This window comes from Oryza sativa, chromosome 3 (assembly GCF_034140825.1).
Source record: "Oryza sativa Japonica Group chromosome 3, ASM3414082v1".
Classification (NCBI taxonomy): domain Eukaryota; kingdom Viridiplantae; phylum Streptophyta; class Magnoliopsida; order Poales; family Poaceae; genus Oryza; species Oryza sativa.
In genome coordinates, this window is record NC_089037.1 from 34,494,846 (window position 1) to 34,517,845 (window position 23,000).

A 23,000-nucleotide genomic window follows, 5' to 3' on the forward strand; every position below is an offset into this window, starting at 1 on the left:
GTGTGGGCCTTTTCGCCCATAGGCTTAGGCTTCTTCGCACGTGCGGGCCCGTACTAGTTGGGCCGAAACGGGAATGCGGCGAAGGTGTGGACCGTGATAGATGGGCCGGAAGGCCGGATCGAGATTGTGACACACGTGAGGCCCATACTGATTCGGCCGGAACGGTACAACGCGTGTTCTGGGCTGGGGTAAAACGTGAGGCCCACGAGTGACCTTTAATCCGAAGCGGATGCAGCGTACAGAAACCAGAGCAAATTGAAGCAGTTTTCCTCTAAAAGAAATACTCCCAACTTTTTTGCGAAAAATTTCAGTAGCACTTTAGACCTGAAAAAAAGTTCCAATTACTTTCAATCAATATCGTTCAAGGTTAAACTACACAGAAACACATACTAATAAACCTGCTTTGTCTGTTATGTACATCTCAACTTCTCAAGTAGTGTAACTGTGTAAGTAAAGTGGGCGAAAATAGCTAACAGCCTAACATGACACTTTGATTTTCAGATCTTCAGTTTGGCGGGTGCAGGGTTTAAGCATCGCAAACCCCGCAGCTCTTGCGGCAGAATCCGAGCGAATCCTTGGTGCCAACCATGTATTTTGGGTTCCTGTAACACTCTCCAACAGCAGCCCATCTCGTGCAGCGCTCGTTTTCATCGGAACACGGCAAATCCAGGCTTACATCCGGAGGATTATCAAATGATCTGACATGGATCCATTTCGTTGCAGACCATTTCTCGCCTTCGATCACCGGACAGCTTCCATGAAGACTGGCTGGATCCGTTGTCGCGTTAACATGGAGACTGAAGAACAGTAGCGCATCGCCTTTCTTTGGCTTCACTGAGAGAGGAGATGAAGATAAATTGGTCTCGTTAGTTCCTACTACTGAGGTTAATTAACTTTGTGCAGAAAGGCAATTCATATTGTCCATTTCGTTCAGAAATGTATAGGGGGTGAAGGCTACCTGCCAGGCCAGATCTTGCACAATCAGACCAAGTTTCATCCTTGAGTTGTAAATGCCTTCCCTGCAAGCAATGGCAAAGAACTTCTAAACTAGATGTCTTGGGAAATTACAAGGGGGTAATGTCAAAGCTAATTGCATACCGCAGCATTTGGAAATACAGTCTCTCCACCCTTTTTGACATCGGTCAAGTACATAAGCACAGTGGCGACTCGATGACCCCCACGCTTAAGGTTGTTCTTGTCATGGAAATAATCGAAGTGGGCATCATACTTCTGACCAAGCTCATAATGCAGAATCTGAATTGACTCGGCGTTTTCTGATCAAGAAAGAGACCAGCCAGAGAATGGTAATCTAGCTCCAAACTCCAAAAGACAAACTAGATAAAGTCGCGCGAAATTACCTTCAGGAAGAAATGTCCAAGCAGCTACACGCTTTTCAATTCCAGAAACAATGTCGTCCTTGAATGGGTCAAAATAAAAAGGAGTAGGTTAGCAATGCTGACTCTTGAGAGTACCGTATCAAAGTCAAGACACTAAGGTTCTAGAAACTAAAATCGAAGAACAAATCAATCTCTTTTGCATTACCATAAAGCCAGATCCGGCGAAATTTCTAATGATCGAACACAATATCGAGCTAATCCAATGCACTAACCACAGAGACAAATTCTTTTCTCCCACGCATATATGAATATACGATCAATTTATGGCTATATAATTAGCAGCACCGAACAGCATACAGGAACAAATTGAAGAAGCGGTATTGCGCAGCATAACATGCACATTTTGCTTACCTCGTGCTTCGATAAGAAGGTGCCGGAGCTGGTGCGCACCTGGCTCATGATACTCTTGCCGGAATCATTGTCTGCAACCATCGACTTCTCCATCCTCCCCTTCGCCTAACGTCACAACCCCAAATTCCCCAAAACAAAAAGCATCAAGATCGCAACTCACAACAATCTCCCATTCGCATCACCAAGAGGGAATCACAGCAGCAGCAACTCACCAGATTGACGAGGTGGTCGCACTCGTCGTGCGAGAGGAAGCCGCTGTACAGGAACGCCCTGCAAGAGGAGGAGCCTCGCGCTGTCAGACGCAAATCGCCAAACAGGTGGCGCGCAGCCAAGCACTGCAGACCCAAGTACCCAACCAAGAAAGAGCTCAAAGGCAGACCGACCTGGGGCGCCAGGATAGCTGGGTGACGCGCGCCGGGTCATAGAAGCCGCCGCCGCCGCCATCCGGGCGCGAGAGTGCCGGGACGAGCGCGAGGAGGAGGAGGAGGAAGATAACGAGTGTTCGGAGGGGCGCCATGGGAGCGGGTTCATGGCCGCTTGGGTGAGCGGTTTCTCGCTTATATAAATATTTAACCGCTGCTATGGTGGAAGGAAGGTGAAGCAGAGCAGAGGCAGAGGAGTGGGAAAGGTAGCGCGGTCTGTGGAGTTGGAATTCCGGCGCGGCGCCCACTGGAAAGACAAGAGGCGGGATCGCCTGTGTTCCGTGGGCGCGCGGCCGTCTCGTCGACGGTTTTGACCCCGTCCGTCACGAGGGCCGCGTCGGTGCGCGACGTTTTCTTTTCTTTTCTGCGTGCGTGCAACGGTGCAAGGGTGCAATGCGAGCCGGTGCTGGTGCGGGGGAATCGGATTCTGCCATTTCCTCTCCACGTTTGCTCGGATGAGCGGTGGTGCGGTGCGGTGCGGTGCGGCACTGCTGCGTGCTGGGTCATGCTTGACTTGGGAGTGACCCACCCAAAGGTGCAGTAGTCTGCCACGAACAGTCAGGGTGGACACGCGGCACTTTGTACCGGAAGTTTGGAACTTGTGCTCCCTCTCTAAATTAGTAAAACTATCTTAATCCCGAAAATATATCAAAATATACCTGTTCATTTTTCCAACAAAAGTTGGATGAAGATAAAAATTTTCGTGGTACGTTTTCAAACGGCTAAACAGTACGTTTTGTACGAAAACTTTCTATATAAAAGTTGCTCTAAAATATCATTGTTAATCTATTTTTTAAGTTTGTAATAATTAAAACTCAATCAATTATATATTAATAACACATCGTTTTGCGTAAAAAACTTAATCTTCATCTTCAAGAGAAAAGAACACCATCTTAGATATGACATTGTAAATAGTGCCTACAACTCTACATTATCGAGCCCCTTCCCGAGAGGGCTGCGGCTGCGGCTACGTATAGTGAGTGCGACACTGTTCATGCTGCGGCCGCAGCCCTGGCAGCTGAACAGGCTCATACTCGTTCCATCCCATAAAAATAAATCTAAAATTAGGATAAAACAGAATCTAAATTAAATCTAAAATTAGGATAAAACAAAATCTAATCTATTACAATAAATTTAGATGGAGGCTACAACTCTACATTATACTCGCTCTATCCCATAAAATTCAATCTAAAATTGGGATGAGACAATTATCTGGATGGAATCAGCATACTTCCTGCTAGTGGCAGAATTTTTCGTTCCTGAACGTGTATATAGACAAACACAAGGAACATCTGGTCAGCATCAGTAGCTCAATCGGCCACTGACCAAAAGAATGAACGAATGGCCACAAGGTACATAGAATGGTGAACCTCCAAACACATCCTTGTTGATGGCCGTTAGTTAGTGGTTAAAACGAGCTTTCTCTTGTCAGCGTCCATACTACCTCATGTTGCAACATTGAGCGCTGCCGAATTGCAATTTTCTCCACAGGCAAATCATCTGCTGCGGGGATTGGTAGTGTGCGGTGTAGTAGCCATCAAAGCAACCGGACTGGAAGAACTTGACATCGTGCGAATACTTCACTGGCTGACGGGTGCTGTTGAACTTCTCAACCCACATTCCCATACTCACGTCTTCCATCTTGAAGAGCTGCATCACAAAAATGATACATCCATTTATCACGTTCTAAACATAATACTCCATTTCTATGTTCAGTGACCAGGGATAGGGTAGATAAACGTACTCTTAGCGTCTGATTATCGAATTCAGATACAATGTACTGGGCAATGTCTGAAGAAATTACGTAGCCTGGCCCATTAGCATAAGGTGGGTATACTTCCTCTTGCCATTCCTGAAAGAAGCATGAAACCACATCAAACTCCTGCCGCGTAAAACTCATCACTAGTTCACTGCTACCATGAGAAATATGATAACAAACTAACAGATGCCAATGTCAGGTTTTAAAGGACAAATGATGGTAACTCGGAAATAGTTATGTTTGAAAGAGGATCAACATGAATGCACTGAACCATAAATTGATATAAAAATAAAAAGCAGAATATATGTGCCAGCTCTATAAAGCAGCATTATGCTGAACAACTAAGTTCCACTTATGAAGGAAATACAAAACAAAGACTATTCATTTTTGTAATCAAGGGTCAGCATCATACATAGTGTGACTCCTTTAATCGCAAAGCAAATGGCATCTTGTGATTCTTACCTCATATGATACAGACCACTTTCCAGATCGTAAAGGTCTGTGATAGTAGTTTATATTACCAATATACATGCTTCCTTCCCTCTCTACTTTCTTCACTTGATCCAGCACTGAGTCAATTCTAACAAATGTATCGTCATCACACTTCATTATGTATTTTGCAGGAACAATTCGCACCTACAAGGTTAACATGAGGATGAAGGTCAATCAAATAGAAGCATGGTAAAAAATGAATGATGTATTTGTCCAGTAAAGTCCAATTGCCTACCCCATACTCAGCAATGGCTATGGTCTTCAAAACAACAAGGTCATAGCTATCCATGAAAGGCACTATAACAATGTCACTAAAGAATTCTGCCTCCTTTTTCAGCTCTTCATTGATCTCTTTTTCCCCATTCTGTGAAGGTGCTTTTTTGGTTAGAGTTTGCATCAGGCAAATAACATATTCGAAAAACCCAGTCATGAACATAAGTACCTACCAGAGCGACAAAGAACCTGGCAACGACATTAGATGATTTTCTCGTGTCAATCATCCATGACTTCCGAACAGCCATACGCTCAGCAAAATGATTGGCTGCTGAAAGAATGCCAATGAAAAGCTCAACAGGTTCAGTTGGCAGTGGTGGTGCCTTCCACTGTTCAGACATTTCCAGGTATCTCTGAGGAGCGAAACTAGGATGTGAATTGGGCAAATGTCCCGCTAAAATCGACTCGATATCAAGGTCTCCCTTCAAAGACAAGCCTGTTGCATCCTCGAGACTGTAACCCTGTTGCACCAACAATTAAACCACAATCAAATAATCAAATCTTATGATGGCATAAAAAAACTGACCAGCAATCTATAGGAGCATAATTAACAAACTTACAGTGCGGTAAGGGAACGACGCAACATGTCTCCCATCAACATTGACATGGTAGCCATCCAAACCAGCTGTTACAGTTAAAGCAAACAGCTTGCCCTCCTCAAACGGGTATGGCCTATCGGCGGCCACCTCATTTCCCCTACCAATCAAACGGTTTAACCACAATTGCGCATTTGATTCCTCTGACTTGCTGTTATCATCCCGAATCCATCTCTCACATTTCAGTTGCCCGTCAACTGAATGGCCAAAACCATTCGCCAAAATGTTAAAGTTCACATCAGTTTGAGGCTAATTTAACATTTAAATATACATTTTTGAAGGGAATTTAGATACCAAGTGATAAGATATAGTAGTATGAGAGTTTACCTGTCTCCTCGTGCGGCTGTGACGCCCAGCCCTCGCACCGCTGCGGCTGCGCCCACTGCATCCGGTAGCAAGTGTTGAGCTCGATCACGGGGCGGCCGCTGAAATCGCCGCGGATCCTGGGATTGAAGTGCAGTATCCGCGGCGGCTCCTCGCCCTGCACCGCCTTGGTCCCGAGCAGCTCCACCATGAACTGCGACACCATCACCGCCGCCTCCCCTCCCCTCCTCTCCGCGATCCTCGGCTCGCTCTCCGGCCGCGCCGGCCGCGGCCGGGCCACCACCGTGACGTGCGATCCCACCCCCATCCCGCACGGCAGCTCCACCGTCACACCCCCGCCATTGCCACCGCCGCCGCCGCTTGTGAGGCGGTGGGTAGGCACCGAGATCGTGGACGGGCATGAATCGGACGTGGACGGAGATGGGGACGGCGAGGACGACGGGGAAGGGGAAGAGAAGGAGGAGAGGAGGTGGTGCATGAGCGGGCGCGCGGCGGCGAAGGCGGAGGCGGCGGAAGCATCGATGGAAGACGAGTTGCGGCGGCGGAAGCGGATCGACGAGACGGCGAGCGGGGAGCGGCGGGAAGGGAAGGCGGTCTTGAGCGGGCGGAGAGGCGAGGAGGAGGAGGAGGAGGAGGAGGAGGCCGCCTCGAGCTCGCGGCGGCGCGGGCGGTGCGTGGTGGCCGCTGCCGCCGCCGCCGGCGAGGCAGTGGAGACGGAGATGGAGACGGAGGGGAGCTCGAAGAGGAGCAGGAAGAGGAGGTAGGCTCCCCCGGCGGCGAGCAGCGCGAGGCGGCACGCGCGCTTCGGCGGCGGCATTGGAAAAGCGAGGCGTGGCGAGGCGGAAGCGACAAGCGAAGCGAGAGGTGAAGTGGGAGGCTGGGTGTTTATTAAAGACCGGACCGTTGCGGTGGTGGGGGACTCACCGGATTAGCGGAGAGAGAGAGAGAGAGACAGGTCGCAACGGCTCGTTTTGCGTGTGTTTTTGTGTGCGTTTTTCTTTCGCGTGTGGGCGAGCGTTTGGACGACGCGGAGATAACCCGAGAGGCCGAGACCGGCGCCGTCGAGGAGAGAGTCCAACCGGAGCGGCACGGCACCGACGACGAGGAGAAGAGACGCGTCGGGTCGTTGCGTTAGGTCGGGGCGCGTGCGATGCGGGAGGGGGTAAAGTGGCTGGCCACAGCTTTGGTGCTGGTTAGGTTGGTTTGGTTTGAATGCAACGGAATTCTCCCGCTCGCCTGCTGCCGGTGCGCGAGTCCGTTTCCACTCAAAAAAACAAGCAGCAGGTACGACGAGTCGACGTGCCGCGTTAGTGCGGCTGCGCCGACACCACCACCATATTCTGGCTGGACTAGACCCGACCAAAGTACATAGCACGGTGCAATGATCGGTTCCACGTATGGGACACGAACGACGGGTATGAGGACGGCAGTTTAGGCAGGGACTATTGCACGGGATTGTTCGTTCCATCTAGTTCGTCAGTTTAGTTCGTGGCAGTTGTCTCGCAAGTTAGATTTCTGGTACTCCTCGAGAAACCGGGCCATTGTTCGTAATGTCGTCAGTTGGTGCCCGTGTCCCTAGTAATAGATGTTGGTGCGACTGGGCAAAGGACCACACGTCCCCACTGCTCATCCGGTCACATAAAAACTTCATCTGAACAACAGGTATGAATGACCTTGTGCATTCGAAAGCTCGCTACACATACTCCTCATGTTGGCATTCGAAAGCTCGCTACACATACTCCTCATGTTAGGCCGTGTTTAGTTCATCGTCCAAATTTTTTTTTTAAGTATACAGACACACATTTAAAGTATTAAACATAGACTAATAACAAAAACAAATTACATATTCTGTCTTTAAACTGCGAGACAAATTTATTATTTAAGCCTAATTAATCCACCATTAGTAAATGTTTACTTAGCATCACATTGCCAAATCATAGCACAATTAGGCTCAAAAAGATTAGTCTCGCAATTTACATGCAAACTGTGCAATTGATTTTTTTTCCCATGTTTAATGCTCCATGCATATGTCCAAATATTTGATGCGACATTTTTGACCAAAATTTATTTTGGAATCTAAACACACCCTTAGTATGTGACTTAAAAATATAGGAGTACTCCAGTATGGAATTGGCACACACCTCTTTGTATATGTGAAATTGGAGGATTCTGGTAACGTATTACTGGAAAGTAAATAACACATGGTAATTAAAATTGAGATATTTGTACAATTGCAATGGGACTTTTCATTATGATCAGGCACGTTCATGTATCAAGAACCTCGAACTGAAAACCGAGGCCACAAAGTTGGATGAATAGTTACAACAGCTAAAATTACAAGTTAGACGAGGTGATGTCCTATGACATGGCCGAGAACCATCGCGACAAGTAGTATATCCAGAAAGCATAGAATGAGCTTACTATGGAAAACCCTATGTTGGTAAATATGGAGCCAAACAAAACTGATATAGCGTATGTCAGATTGTACCTATTGAAGTAAAGGTGCAGTGGCAAAATCCCCACAACCTCCCTTCCTATTGAGTAAAGGCTTAGCCAAAGTTGCAGATCTCAATGGTTTACCTCACTTTGCAAATCCGAGTTACCTTCAAAGTAACGGCGTTTTGTTTGATATTGCTGTGGTATTATGAGGGCAAGATACACTGATTTGTTCAGGCAAAGTTTGTATGGATTCTTCAAAATGAGAACATTTGATTTGTCATTTGCTTTCTTTGAATCCTTCAGAACAACACGAGCAATGGTAAAGGCATTGCCTTTTTCTAATGCAAACTGCCATTCCCTCAATGTAATGTAGAACCAATTTTTGTATGAATTTGTTGTTGCCTTCACCTCCACATATTCTGTGAAACCCGATTTGTGTGTGACAACAATGTCATAAGGCAACCCCGTTTCATTTTCTTGATTCACCCACCTGACATTATTGGATCCAAAATGATCAACAAAATGTTGGTGGGCTGCAGCTTCCCCTTGCTTGCCAATTCTCAATAATTTGTCTCTGTCTGGAGCCTTTATGCAGAGCCTATCCCTCTTCTCCGAAACATTTGCCAGTTTATCATTGAATTCTGTTAGCTCAATATCCACCACTGAGTTTGCTGAGCTTCCGGTTTCTAAATCCAAATAAGCCGGCAAATTGGCAGAGTTAATCGACATCACCATATGAGGCTCATCGCCAGTTGCCCCTATACGTTCTGCAAGTACTGTATTTTCTGATCCAAAATCATCTTCTGTAATCCAATCCCCTTCAAGATCAACAGGACCCACAATATCTTCTGAGTTTTCACACTGAGTCTTGGTTAAGTCTAACGAAGGTACAACATTGTTCAAGTTTGTCTCTTGATTGGGTGTAAACTGGCTATTGTGAGATGTTATGAAATCTGGGGCTGTTTTCCAGTCGTTTGGTGGCCAACTTGAAGCAACTCCAGACGTTCTCTGATGCTTGGAAATATTGAGTTCACATGTAGATCGGATTTCAGTTTTCTGACTGTCACATATAGATTGGAATTCAGTTCTTTGGCAATCAACATCTTGGTCTGCTATGATCAAGGAAGAAAAGGACCAAACAGCTTCATGCTCAGGCAAATCAGGCACATTCTGATTATTAACGATAAAAGACTCTATTTGTTCAGCTGTGGTGCCAGAATCTGCCATGGTTTTGACCATGTGCAGAAAGTTCGCAAAGTGCAGATCAGGGGATCCATCAAAGAAAAGTCTAGACAGTTCCAGAAACAGTGAATGTGAATCAGCTTCTTGCGTAGCATATAGATTATTTCCCTGGAAATAAGGAACATAACAAATGGATTTGGGAAATCAGAGCTGACTTTATCAGAGTAAAATTTTACTGTTGAGTAATGAGTACATTATGCATGCATTTGCATAGCATAAAGTTCAAAAGGCATGAAGCTTAGAAGGTAAGGAGGTCGATAAATAATGCTACCCTACAGGCCTCCACATGTGGAAAAAAATAAATCAAAATAATCAGAACTTGAAATACAATTGTTTGTGGGTGGAATTCTAGCAAAAAGGGCTTCTCCAGAAGTTCTCTTTCTTATAAGAATAAGAAACAAATGAAGAGCAGGTAGTTAATAGAAAGGTAGATACTAACCTGCAATAGGCAATTGCATTTGAATCTTCTCTTACAAGAACTCTCACGTTCTTTCAGCTTATACTTGTGGAATAACTTCTCAACAACAATAACTTGGAGATTGCTAAGCTTCGTGATTTCATTTTGTTGAAAGTTTACATATGTATCTCTATGCATCTTATAGATGTAGCGTTGCATATATGGTAATAGCCAAGAAATTACTGTAACCTTTTCTCTGTTATCCACTGTACCGTAAAATATTGCTTCACGATAAATAACCTATGAGAAGGGCAACAATCCTGGATGAGAAACATACAGAAAATGGACAATAGTTGCTGCTAAGAATATTCAATATGTAAGTTCCTACTCGTATGCTTGAGCAATTTGATGTATATATGCAATTGTTAAATATGCATTTATTTATTTACATAATCAGTAAAAGATGTGTAAGAATTAAATATCAAAGCATGTGCAGCATTCAGACAGAACGCATATTTTCAGCTGCTATCAACTGAACTGAGCGTCTCATCAAAGGCAGTCAATTTTGACAGCTGGCTAAAGTTCCCCGCAAAAGAAAAGCTGTGTAAAGTCAGCATCATCCAAACATATTTTGCAAAATAAATAAATACATAAAATAAAATAATCAAGATTCATCCACCTTGAAGTTTCTCCGATTTGCTACTACCCACTCAGGATGAGCAGTGGTGGATCGTAGAAAATAGGTATCTGAGAAGTGCATGAAAAACACACTGGTGCCACAGCCAGTTCAGTAATCATTCTATTTTGTGCCCTTTTTTTGTTCTATTAATAGAGATTAATTTGGAACATGTTTTCCATAAGTAAAGAACACTCAGAAGTTATTAAATTTTCTCTCAATGATAAAATTTGTTCTCTTAATAGAGATTAATTTGGAGAATATTTTTCATAAATAAAGAACACTGAAATTATTAAAATTTCTCTCAGTGACAAAAATGAATGGTCTTCCAGGTAAAAGTAGATAAAAAAGGTCAATGACCGTTCCCAAAACAGGATTTTAATTACCTTAGAAAGTGCAGGGATGCCTAGGCTTTTTAGCAATGCAGCAATTCTTCCATACAGCAGTTGCTTGTCTTCATAAGAAAGTTCTCCAAATTGTATGAAGTTAACACCATTGTAGTCCTCAAAGTGTTGCATCAACTCATTATCATCTACCCAGCAAACAAGGCCAAAAGAAGGATGGAGAGAGACCCATTTATCACCCAAGGTTGGCAGTATTGTTGTCTCCAACTTTTGAAGAGATCCTTCCAAGAACAATATATCATTCATATTGTCATTTGCAGAATGGAGATCATTAGCCCACCTCGCAAACACATGAAAGACCTACATAGAGAGTGTAAAGAGAGATGGAAATTTAAAGGAGATACCTTACAAGACAAAATCATGTAGAATGGTGTTTTGTTGTAAAAACAATAATTAGCTGGAAATAGCTACAGACAACATTCAAATATATAAAAGCTTTATACTGATGAGCTATTACAAAATATAATCTTCGGTAATTCATGCACAAAATCAACTTACCTGATTGGCTACTTCTGAAGGTAATGCAGCATTCGACAGCCCTAAAAGTATATCAACATAGTCAGATGTCTTGGGAACCTTTGGTACACCACATGCCTCAGTAAAGAATTCGCAAAGGCTGGGATAGGCTGAAGATAGCATCTTTCTTGGGAACATACTAATCTTATTCTTCATTGAAATGACTTTCTCTGTTATTATTTCAGAACAGCCTGTTGGGTCATGCCAATACAGATCTTTTGGGGACAAGAATTTTCCAGGAACAAAATCATTAGATCGAGCACGGTTTAATGGTGTAAATATAGAGGAGCAAGACAAAAACTCCCGTTTAATGTCAATCGTTGCAGTGGCAAAACCTTCTGACACAAAGGTGTAGAATTTGCACATCTGGTCCATACTGAAAAAAGAAGGTCAAAGCATTACCAAGTTTAGAACAAAGATATCCCATTCTTAAACTGCAGTACATACATGATATAGATGGGGACTGGGAATATTTAGATTAGTACTCCTTACATGACTGATACGCTCTAAAATTGCAGATCACAAAATGCTATGATTAAAATACAGACATTGAAATCAAGTACCTTGCACTAAAAGAAGTCTGTGAAGCAATCCAGGATTTGAGGATCATCAAAGCATCACTATGTGATACCTTTATTTTGAATCCAATATCTTTCCCAAGTGATCTGCTGCATACCTGTTCCATATATAGGAATGAGTTTATGTTCCTAAGGTGAATAGCAGTTTCTTTCTTTCTTACGGCAGCAGAAAGTTGGTGATGATATTTTTCATGAGTACTCGGACATGAAGATTGACAAATACAAATACTAACCTGAGGTACAGCATATGGTGCCACACTACCAAGAATGGAACGCACATCTTCAGTATTATAAAATAAATCTGTTGCATAATGAAGGTCCTCATCCATAGCTGATGCTATCCATTTGAAGGTACGAATAGAATTCATAAAGGACGATTCAACTGCTATGTTTTCACCAGAATGTGTCGCATCTGCATGGATTCTAGCTTTTGCACTATAGTGAGCATCCCAGAATTTGTCAAGCACCTCCAGAAGATACACACAATTTTCTCGACATTTTTTGGAAGAAAATGTTGACAAAATGCTAACCAATTCTGGCGACTCCCAGTCATACACAATGCAGGGTGTTCCAGAATGATGACCTTGAGAAAGTCTTCCTGCAAGAGAAGAATCAGCCTGGGAAATATTTTTCTCAACTTTCACTACCTGAACAAAGTCAGTCACGCCCATCTCCTCAAAAAATTGCCTCCATTTTTTAAGTTCAAATGGTGGTAATGAATCTGAACCACGATTCATCAAATAGCAACTATCAAGTTCAATCCATTTTATTTCTACATTCAGAAGTAACTTGCATAAGTCCACAGAATTTCCATATTCTTTACTGAAGTGAATTGGTTCATCATATGGGCACTTGTAGCCATGGTTCGTAAGTAAGATAGGCCTCCTCCGTAGTTCTGACATTATCTCTTCTTTTTCAAAGTTACAGCTTGCACAAGGAGACTGAAGATGAAGCATTATAAAGCTCACATACTCTATCATCATTGTATTGGCCACATTAGCTTCTGTACTGTTAGACAAAGACACCAGGATGTGATTTTTTATAATATCATGTCCAGACAACTTCCGCACTCCCATCTTCAGCAGAATGTCCATCAGGTCGTTTGCTCGCATTTCTTCTGTGAGATACTTGTTTTGACAAGACACAGATAGAAGGCGGGGTTTTATTGTCCGAAGGTTACTATATAGAACAGGAAAGTTCAGCATACTACTTCTGGAATCAGGTTTTGAATTGAGAACATCATAAGGCAACCATATGGGTCCATCTGCTATAGAGCTAAATGAACCATCTGAAAGTGGAATACATGGTATTTTTCTGAGAGCACACAAAAGATCTTCAGGGCTTGTGGTTAATGGAAGATTTTTGGAAGAATGGTGCATCAATGATAAATGAAGAGAAATGAACCAAGCACATAGCCATTCCAGCCCCAGTGACTCAATACAACCATCAACTCGACAAATAGATGATATGATGTCAATCAAAACTTTTGGTCCATACTCATGAATACCTAGGGCCCTTGATAATGTATCAGATATGATTATATCTTTTGATAGGTACCCAAGACCAAGATGCTCCAGAAGTAAGCTATCAGAAATTAATATTCTAGTCTGTTCATCCCAACCTCGAAGAGTGTTGCATGGGTAGACCCATCGCGAACTAGAGCCCTCTAAAACCATGCAACGGGTGAGACGTAACTTTGAAAGGATCAAGTGAGGTAGCTGACAAAAGAATCCATGAACTTCTCCCACTAGAGGAACAAAACTCATGAAGGTTGTAACAGCCTTTCCAGGGCAACCCTGGAAGCAAGGAAGAGCACAAAAGGATTCTTGTGCACTGACAAACAAAGAAGGAAATTCAGACAGCAACCACTGGTTCCATGCATTATCAGCATCCACCTCCTCTCTGGAAGAAGGTAAGACAAAATCCCCTTGAAGAATGAATTTAAGACCATAATTCCTTAGAGGTAGAAAAGCAAATACGGGTTGTTGCTTCAAGTAAGGCTCATACTCCCCCATCTGAGTCTCCTGCAAAGTAAATGCCACAGCTATCTCTGTAGAGCACACATCATTGCGTACAATTGTGCCCTGTAACTTCTTGCTAACTACCAACCAACTCATCATATCATTCCCATTTGAAATTCTCACAATGCCGTTACCAAGGGCCTTCCTTCTCATAACCAATAGCGTATCATTCATCATGTTCTTAAACTTGATGCATTTTAGCCGATGAAGGAACAGGAGCAGAGATGGGTGGAGATCTGAAAACATGGATGCAATGGAGTGCATGCCGGTACCCTCCTTGAATTTTGATCTGAATGGAAGCACAATGCAAGTATTCCAGAAGGAAGAAGAGTCCTTGACATCTTCAACAGATAACATTCTACTTACAGAATCAGTATTGTAAGGTGCAACTGCAGTTGGCAATACAAAACCAATTTGGCCTTCTGTAATATCAAATTTCACGTGGAAACCATTTGAATGGATCTCGGGAGCATCAGTTACCTGAAAAAGATATAATAATGAAATGAAAATGGAACCATTCCTACATAACTCAAAGGTCCTACAAGGTGTAAAAGTATAAACAATGAAGCAATTAACTGTTACGATAAGATCATGTAACTACATATAAGAAGGCATGCAACCACAGAATTTACACAGCACTAAGGTAAATATAGTTAGAACATGATTTTACCCTACCCGAAATACTGATTTGAATCCAATGCCCTTATTTCCAATATAACCCTGGTTGGATCCTTTCTTTGTTGAGCTACCAATATCACAAAGTGCTCGAATATTTTCAGCGGAGAAGCCACTCTCGTTGTTGAGAACAACAATACCATTGTCTTGAAGAATAAATGCTAATGTGGGTTCAACATCCTCAACATAAGTATTATCATCAGCATTCTGTACCTGATTAGAGTACATTAATGTCAGCAAAAAAGAAATCCAGATGTTCATGCTATCGCCTCCAGAGCAAGCGAAGAAAACAAGGCAGTAAAAACATGCAGGGAGAAGTTTACCAGCTCAAGAAGTAGGTGAGAATCCTGGGAGTATAGTTCTTGTGAGAGACAATGAAGTGCTCTGCCAAGTCGAGCATGCTGCTTTTTCAACAAACTATTTTCAGTGCAACTTAAGGACTGATCCAAACCAAATTCTTCACGGCGTATGGTCTCAATAACTAGAGTTGCTTCCTCAGGATTCACTTCTCCCAAGGTGGGAGATTTGTTAGTAATGAATTCTGCAGTATCAAGCTTTGCTGTGACGATATTTAATACATTTTGGTTTTTACTTACAGCAACAATTTGATTATCCTTGCCAGGCAATGACTTGCTCCTCTTCATTATATCAACATCAGTAGCATTAAGCAAGTTAGAGTTTTCGCATATAGCAACTCCAGATGCAGTTGATGGATGCCTAGAAGAAGCATGCATTTCTATATTTGCATGAATTTCGTCAGTTAAACATAATCTGCGACAATCTTCAGCCCATTCTGCTACTCCAAGTGATAACCCAATATCATGAAGCATGCACAGCTGCCCGGTTTCAGTGGCTTCAAGCAAGATGGCTGAATAGCAATTCTTCGTGATAGTTCGAAGTCCTGCCAATAAAACATCTGCTGCAAGACTCCGGAATTCGGAAGGTAGATGACCAAGACAGTCAAGTACAAATTTGGCAACCAGATGAACTATGTCGTCAATGTCTTTTGACATATCAGACCAAATGTTCCTTGCACTAAAGGATTTGCCTTCAGATTTAGTGTTCAGCAAATCATTACCGTTGTCCATTATGATGCCTATTGCTCGTTGTGCATAACACTTCAACAAGGAAATTGGAGTGTTGGTAGAACCATTATAAACATGTAGCAAGGAAAGCAGCTTCACTGCCACTTGGAATGGTGAACATTGAATAATGCCTTCTAAAAATTGGTCAACAGTAGCAGATGGATCAACTCTAATAAACCTACCATCTGTGGTCACGATGCAAGCTAGATCTTGAACTGGGCCTGTATTCAGCAACCAGTGCATGAAGGAACCCAGAGAGGGAGCAAACAACAAATCCCAATGCGACCAAGTAAGTAGATCTGACAGCATTGGAGCCTTAAGCAAACATTTAATTGCTTCTTGTGAGGAGACTGTTACAGAACAAGATTGTTGAATATCATTCATTAGCCCATCAACGGTATCATGGTTACCTGGAACAATACCAGACCACCGTTTCTCCAACAAAGACATAGAAAACATGATATTATTTATTTCTATGTTTTTCCTTTGTCTCTCAATAGAATCAAGAAGTCCTTCTCCAGATTTATCTTGCACAATATCAAAGCTAATAGTTGGAAATTGCCTTTTGAGAAGCTTAGAGAAACTATCCTCCGAAAACTCACCATCTTCAAGCCAATTACCCCCAGCTTGGCAGAGTAAAACCTCAATCTGTTGCTGCAGTACAGAAACTTCCACTGAAGAATGTGTTAACTTTCCGACTTTCAAGAAACTGCTCAACTTAGGGGGTAAATGTTGCTCATGTTTCCCCAAGAACTCGAGGAAAGTACCATGGCCAAGAGCGCTAAATTGGTTGGCTGAAAATTTAGCAGTTATGCATGTTTCACAATCGAGAAGTGTTCTCAAGAATGTAGATTTTCTCACTTGCGAAGCATCGGTTCTGGACACTCCACGATTGGACTCAAAAAATTCAGTAATTCTCCTGATTACATCATCAGCTGTGACACCTGCAGGAATATATGATAAACGTGAAAAAGGTGGTATTTCTTTGACTTAGGTGTTGCAAGTTTCGAAAAGCAACATAAAGGGAATTTCAATTTCTTTCAGTTCCATGGCATGGCACAGAATTCTGTGTGAAGATCAAACAAAACAAATAGTGTTGTGTGTGTGTGCCACAGGGGGAGAGAGAGAGAGAGAGAGAGTACTGCATCCAGGATCCTTGCTGCCAACATTGGTATCATTGTCTCCTTTCGCGACACATTTTGATTTTCTTTTACTTGGTGGTGGCTCCACTTCCATAAGCTCAGTGGTGGTATCAGGAATATTTGATGATGATTTATTCTCATTAAAGACATTGATCGCATCATAAAGACTATCCAGCAGACCACATCCCATCGCTCTAACCTGCATATCCATGTTGCAGTACATAAAACAAACACCCCAAAATGGTACCAAACTATTATAGCAAATGGAGAAAGGGAAGAAATGCTCTTAGGCAAGTAAAGTCGGTTTGTCCTGTTCAATGTGTCCCAACCATAGTTTATGGCTGGGCCAGATTTTGCTGGTTGGACACTGTTAGTCCTTTAAAAAAAAGTCTATTTACTTAAATAATGCAAGCTGTTAAAACACAATTCAATCCTTTATTGGCTCTCCATAGAAATAATACCTCCACCAAGAAAGGTAAAGCAAATATCTCCAGGGAGAAAACATGTGTAACTGCATGCAAAATCTGGCTAGTCATGGATGCTTCAGGACAATATATATTGGAATTTATTTATTTAGTGCACTACCATATGAATACTAGACAGATAACTACAAGAAAATAAAAAAAATCAACACCTCATTTGTTATGGACATCGTTGGTAGAGGTCCACGAACTGATGAAGTGATGCTCTTGTGTGCTGTGGTAAACTATCTCTAAGGCCTATGCTAAAAAAAGGGACATAGTCACCAGGTACCTTGTTTCTACCACAACCTATTTTCAGCCACTTTATTGTATTTTTTTAACAGTCACTTGATTGTAAAATGAAAATTCAATTCACATAACAACCACCTGTCAATTGAACCATACCTCGCCCATCCCTATGCTTAAACAATCCCCAAATGACCCCTACGAAAGCTGAAATCAACAGCTTGAGTCTTCAGAAACTGAGTGACTAGCGTATTTCCGTATCCCTGCAAGTATAATTCCTTTCCCATTTCCATGGATACGAGCGGGACTATTACTTACTATTTCATCTAAGCTATTTCATCTAAGTGGAAGAATCCTGGATTTATTTTTACTAGGAATTCCGCTAACTCGAAAAGTTTTAGTTTGGTTTTTCTCCCTCGAGAAAAAGAATGGAAGAATTCTTCTTATTCCATTATTCAGAAGTGGCAAAGAAGAGATCTTATCAATTCCATTCTGGAATCTGGAACTGGCTGGAATGTGCAGTACCACCACCCAAACCAGCAGAGGAGGCTGTGTACTAGCAGCTACTATGCTGGTTATTCCATCCTGTTCCGGGCAGAATCAGCCTTTCCACTCATTCAAATACCAGCCAAAATCTGAATAATGTTTTCTCCATTCCAAGCCCAAATGAAATAATCAAGCTAAAATGACAAGAATTAAACACATAACTATCATAAGTATTGCCTCCGTCCCATATTACTTGTCGCTTTGACTTTTTTCTTGAAACGTTTGACCATTCGTTTTATTTAAAAATTAGTGCAAATATAAAAAATAATAAGTCAAGCTTAAAGTACTTTTGATAATAAAACAAGTCACAAACAAAATAAATAATAATTCCAAAATTTTTTGAATAAGACGAATGATCAAACATTACAAACAGAAACTTAAAGCGACAAGTAATATGAGACGGAGGTAGTATCATATATACTCCTAAATTTTATTTATTACTCCGTTTTCAAATAACTGATAATGGGAACTAATCTTTTTTAACCTTTGACCACTAGTCCTTTTTTGCAAAATATCTAAAAACATTAAAAAGGTTGCCATGTTATTAAAGTGTATTATGTCCTCAATACAAGCATGAAACTTTTTCTGCACTTTAGCCCAATCATTTAAGAGTAATTAGTGGTCAAAGTTCAAATCAAGAGTCTAGGTTATTAGTTATTTGAAAACGGAGTTACAACCCCAAACGCTAAATTGAAATGGGCAGGTACTGGAATACTGCATTCCAAAAGCCGAATTTGAATTTTCTCCAGGATGAAATGGACAAATATGGGAGGACAGGAGATAAAATAGTACAGATGAGCACACACATAGGATTGATCAAAGACAAACAAATCTGCTTGTCAAACACAAATAATGACAGTCTCGAACACACGCAGACATAGAATGGCCCACTCAACAGAGGATATAACTTGCAAGTCGCATCTATAAATCCTATGAGTTCATTAACCCGCTGTCTTAAAATGAATTAGGTAGCAACTAAAAGGTTAAAGCCATTTTGTGCAACATATTTGGATAGTATGGATAGTAGATAATAGATACAAGTAAAACGAATAAGGGGGATGAGTAAAGGAGAAGAAATCAACTCACGGCAACATTTAGGAAGCCAATGCCAGGGTACTCGGAGAAAAACTTTATTATTTTCTTCTTCTCCTTTGGTGTTTCCGCATAGTAATTTGCTAGCAACTCTAAAACCTTCATGGTGAAATGCAAGACAATTTAGTTTAGAAATTGGAAATGTCTAGACTAAACACACTTACCTCTTTCTAAACAATCAATGATGTGTTTTCAAATAAGTAATGAAATGAAGTACATTGTACGACCAAACCATCAAACAAGTATGACAAATATCACAAATAAATCGAAAGAAACTTGTATATCAGTACATAGAGCTACATAATTATGGTGCCTGTTTGTTTCAAACAAATATTGGCATCATTCAGGTTAACAATTACAGAAAGAAAACAAATATGATCATGAATTAGCATACCTGTTGAACTGGATGTTCACGGCATGCTTCCTTCCAGGTCGTTATGAATTTCTCCAACTTACCTATACTCAAGAAACAATTAGGTGATAACTCATGCTTTTGCATTTGAACCTTTTGCTTCTTCTTGGGCCGTTTGCATGAAGAGGTGGGGCTCCCATTCTCTTCAGATTTCCTTTTTTCTCTCGTATAACCCTTTTTACTACTCTCTTTTACCTTGCTACTATCCAAAGGTGGTTTTTTACTCGTTTCAGACTTTAAGCCAAGACGCTCCATTTCTTCTGTTTTTGAAGGATATGGACAGCTACTAACACGCTTATCAACATCCTTGTTATCAATAGCAGCAGAACCAGTTTTACTCTCACTGTTATCAACTGCATCACCCTCAGAACTAGAATCACCATCAGTTTCATCATCGGTTGAATCAAAATGGATGTGCTTATTGATACCTGGTAATTTCTTTATACGACTAGTTATAGCACTGAACCTCTCATCCAATGCCTGTTTGCTCAAATGAAATTTTCTATTTTTCACCAAATCCTTCTCACAACTACCATCACCTGAGCCACTGGTGTTGCCTTGAACTTTAACAGCAGACACTTCAGTTCTCCTGGCCTGCCGGAGAAAGGAAATATGCAACCTACAAAATCTCCCAAATTAGAAAAAGAAGAAAATTCTGAAGAAAGACCAAAGGAAACTAGTTATTTCTATTTCAACCTTGAAGTATGCACCACTAAAAATGTTGGACGCATGGGGGAAGTCAATAAATAAGTACGTGCTCAATTCTAACATTCATACCTCAAGCTTTGTATTCGTACACCAAGGTTTTCCTTTCCAGAGACTGACTTTTGCTCCGCAAGATAATCCAAGAAGTTTTCCACTGTAATTTTCTTTTTAGAGTTGTCCATAAACTTCTGAAGCCAATTTATAATCTCGTCACTACTAAGCTTAGGTACCAAGGACAAATCGGCAGGTACTGAAAAATAATGTGCAACAAGTGGATGCTGAAGAAAAGGCCCCAACCCCAACTCTTCAAACTGTCCAATGCTCTCATTTTTGCATATCTCAGACTCTAAATCATAAACTGAAACAATTTTCCTTGCTGCAACATAGCAATGGATGAATGTATTCACCTGACAAAAAAAAGGCCATGCCCATGTGAAATAAATAAGCAGCATCACGAAGTAAAATTGAACCAAATACTGATGATTTGATATTAACAACAAAAGTTCAGCAGCTTTATGCTCACTCAAAAGTGCAAAGGAAAAGCAAATAAATTCGATACATATTGTAAATAAGCGACATCAAACTAATTCAATATCACAGTTTCACAATAATGATGTTTGCATGGAAAGGTTCTTAATATTCAGCTTGTTTTATATCAGAAGTAGTTTGCTACTTTTAGAATTATGTTATCTCCCATATCATACATCATTCCACCTTTTTGGGTCCTTTGCATCAAATACCTATCACGGCGTCACCTAATCGCAGTACTATATATAAGTAACTGATTATCTATCTTCTGCCAAGGCATGCTATGCAACATTGACTTTGGTAATTTATTTAACTGCTTAATTCTTTCACCAAGAGCTGAAACAATTTGTAATTTCAGGCTAAGAAAGTTTCAACCGTTTGATATTTGTTTTCCTTTCTTCTGTTTCAGAAGAAGAATAGAACTTGTACCACTTGTAGTCTCGTTCCATTCCAACGTAAAGGGACAACATTATAGCAAAAACATAAAAGAAATGGAAATTCAGCAAGTGATACAATTATATAACAAAAGAAACAATGTAAAGAAATAAACAAAGATGGCAAGTTAATACTAAAGGAGAAACGTGAAATTTGCATATGTCGACAGCAACGCACCCAGCACAGTGCAGAATTTCATACCTATGCTACAATTTTCTCATGAAACTTCAGCTTTAGAATTTAGCAATTGCACGCAAATTAAGACTGAACAGAACATATACAAATTTTGCAGGGATACATAGTAGCAACAATTAATTGCAAACTATTGTTGTCCCTGCAGCTAATCAAGCAAAACTGACCTTGCCCTCGACGAGGAAGAGGTCGCGCAGGAGGGGTACTTCATGGAGCTGGACACCAAGAGAGCCCCAGGAATCCACTTTGAGCGCCACCAGCACCGCCTGCGCTATCTTCCACCCTGTAACGCCCTCACCAGCCTTAATGATCTCGTCCCGCACCTTCCTCGCCGCCGCCTGCGCCCTCTCAAGAGCCCCCGGCTGCTGCTGCGGCTTTGGCTGCTGCTGCTGCTGCTGCTGCGGTGGGGGCAGGGGTGGCGGGGGATGCGCCTGCGGAGCCGGCTCCTTCTGTTTCTTCTTCTTCTTCGGCTGAGGCTGCCCCGGCGCGGCCGCGGCTGTCGCGGGGGCGACAGGGCGGTGCTGGATGCTAGGGGCGGCCGCCGGTGCTGCTGGTGCAGGGACGGCAGCGCGGTGCTGGAGATTATGGGTAGGGTTTTGGTGGTACGCAGATGAATGGAGGAGTTGCTGGTGGTGGTGGTACTGTTGCTGCTGCTGGTGATGGTAGGCGGCGAGGGCGGCGGGGTTGTGGAGCACATGATTGAGGACGAGATTGAGAGGGTTGGGGGCGTACTGGGGGTTGGGGACGTAGATGTAGGGGTTTACCCCCGCGGCCGCCGCCGCGGCGGCGGCGGAGGTCGAGGCGTCGCCCTGCCACGCGGCGGCGGGGTCCCGGGGGTCGTAGCCTCGGTGCGGCGGCGGCCATTGGTGGTTGTCGCGGCCGCTCATCGGGGCGGCGGGGTCGGGGAGGAGGGGTAGCGTGCGGCGGAAGAAGGAGCCAGCAACTCGCTTGGGGCGGCGGCGGCGGCGGGGGAGGGGGAGGGGTAGGCACGCGGCACGCCGACGGGAGGCGGCGGGTTTCGCGGACACGCGTGGCGGTGACACCGGGGGCGCCTTGCGGTCGCGGGTTTTATTGGGATACTAGTACCTCTTTGCGTTGCGTAGGGGAATTCCTTGCGTAGTACAGGTGCCAAAGTCGGATGCTGTTTGGGCTCTTCATATTGGGCCGAGAAGTACTACAATTGGGCCGGATAGTGTTTGGGTTCTTGATCTTGGGCTGAGCTAGTAGTTAAGTGGAATAAGTTCACTTCATGACCCTCAAATGTGATCGAAATCTAAACCATAACCCTAAACTACAAAACCAGATATCTCGACCCCCAAACTCCTAAAACCGGTACAATTTAACTCCCTGAGCGGTTTTGGGAGGCAATTTTGCTGACGTGGTGCCACATGGCACCTACGTGGCAATATTGACCGAGTCTTTCTTACACGTGGCACCAACGTAGCGATAGAAATAAAAAATATGCGTGGGACCCATTAGTCATAAATATGGGCCCACTGACATGTGGGGCCCACATGTCAGACCTCCTTTCTCCTCCCTCTCTCCCTTCTCTCTCTTTCTCTCCCCTTCTTCCCCTTCGGGCGGTAGCGTGCGG

General features: G+C 42.7%; 3 protein-coding genes across 3 annotated transcripts; all 3 read right to left on the reverse strand.

The window, feature by feature from the left end:
• Nucleotides 1-325: 325 nt before the first annotated feature.
• On the reverse strand, nt 326-2,279 carry LOC4334477 (probable prolyl 4-hydroxylase 6). The gene is made up of 7 exons (XM_015772451.3): nt 2,132-2,279; nt 1,961-2,018; nt 1,749-1,853; nt 1,359-1,416; nt 1,099-1,274; nt 959-1,019; nt 326-834 (listed from the first exon to the last, which is right to left on the reverse strand). Exons 1-7 carry the CDS (start codon nt 2,263-2,265, stop codon nt 527-529), a joined length of 900 nt encoding a protein of 299 aa, XP_015627937.1. The 5' UTR covers nt 2,266-2,279; the 3' UTR covers nt 326-526.
• A 762-nt stretch (nt 2,280-3,041) lies between these two features.
• Nucleotides 3,042-6,473, reverse strand: LOC4334478 (hydroxyproline O-galactosyltransferase GALT6). Its single transcript, XM_015772450.3, has 7 exons — nt 5,618-6,473; nt 5,255-5,487; nt 4,868-5,155; nt 4,657-4,785; nt 4,392-4,565; nt 3,915-4,022; nt 3,042-3,820 (listed from the first exon to the last, which is right to left on the reverse strand). Exons 1-7 carry the CDS (start codon nt 6,429-6,431, stop codon nt 3,611-3,613), a joined length of 1,956 nt encoding a protein of 651 aa, XP_015627936.1. The 5' UTR covers nt 6,432-6,473; the 3' UTR covers nt 3,042-3,610.
• Nucleotides 6,474-7,836: 1,363 nt separating this feature from the next.
• LOC4334479 (protein NO VEIN) lies at nt 7,837-22,447 on the reverse strand. The gene is made up of 13 exons (XM_015775364.3): nt 21,574-22,447; nt 20,324-20,658; nt 19,529-20,165; nt 19,129-19,233; nt 16,790-16,988; nt 14,886-16,591; nt 14,563-14,775; nt 12,100-14,367; nt 11,852-11,964; nt 11,271-11,664; nt 10,755-11,072; nt 9,735-9,992; nt 7,837-9,403 (listed from the first exon to the last, which is right to left on the reverse strand). Exons 1-13 carry the CDS (start codon nt 22,291-22,293, stop codon nt 8,183-8,185), a joined length of 8,487 nt encoding a protein of 2,828 aa, XP_015630850.1. The 5' UTR covers nt 22,294-22,447; the 3' UTR covers nt 7,837-8,182.
• Between the last annotated feature and the right edge of the window lie 553 nt (nt 22,448-23,000).

Bases quoted from the DNA above. Each gene is read 5' to 3' on its own strand.
- LOC4334478 (XM_015772450.3), bottom strand. From the start codon at position 6,431: ATGCCGCCGCCGAAGCGCGCGTGCCGCCTCGCGCTGCTCGCCGCCGGG. The intron at 5,156-5,254 runs GTAAGTTTGTTA...TTGGTGCAACAG, and splicing joins CGTCGTTCCCTTACCGCACT to GGTTACAGTCTCGAGGATGC. The intron at 3,821-3,914 runs GTACGTTTATCT...TTTGTGATGCAG, and splicing joins TCGATAATCAGACGCTAAGA to CTCTTCAAGATGGAAGACGT.
- LOC4334479 (XM_015775364.3), bottom strand. From the start codon at position 22,293: ATGAGCGGCCGCGACAACCACCAATGGCCGCCGCCGCACCGAGGCTAC. The intron at 19,234-19,528 runs GTATGCTAATTC...TTCACCATGAAG, and splicing joins GTGAACATCCAGTTCAACAG to GTTTTAGAGTTGCTAGCAAA. The intron at 14,776-14,885 runs GTAAACTTCTCC...TACTCTAATCAG, and splicing joins CTCACCTACTTCTTGAGCTG to GTACAGAATGCTGATGATAA.
- LOC4334477 (XM_015772451.3), bottom strand. From the start codon at position 2,265: ATGGCGCCCCTCCGAACACTCGTTATCTTCCTCCTCCTCCTCCTCGCG. The intron at 1,417-1,748 runs GTAAGCAAAATG...GACCCATTCAAG, and splicing joins CCTTCTTATCGAAGCACGAG to GACGACATTGTTTCTGGAAT. The intron at 835-958 runs GTAGCCTTCACC...CTCCTCTCTCAG, and splicing joins TGCAAGATCTGGCCTGGCAG to TGAAGCCAAAGAAAGGCGAT.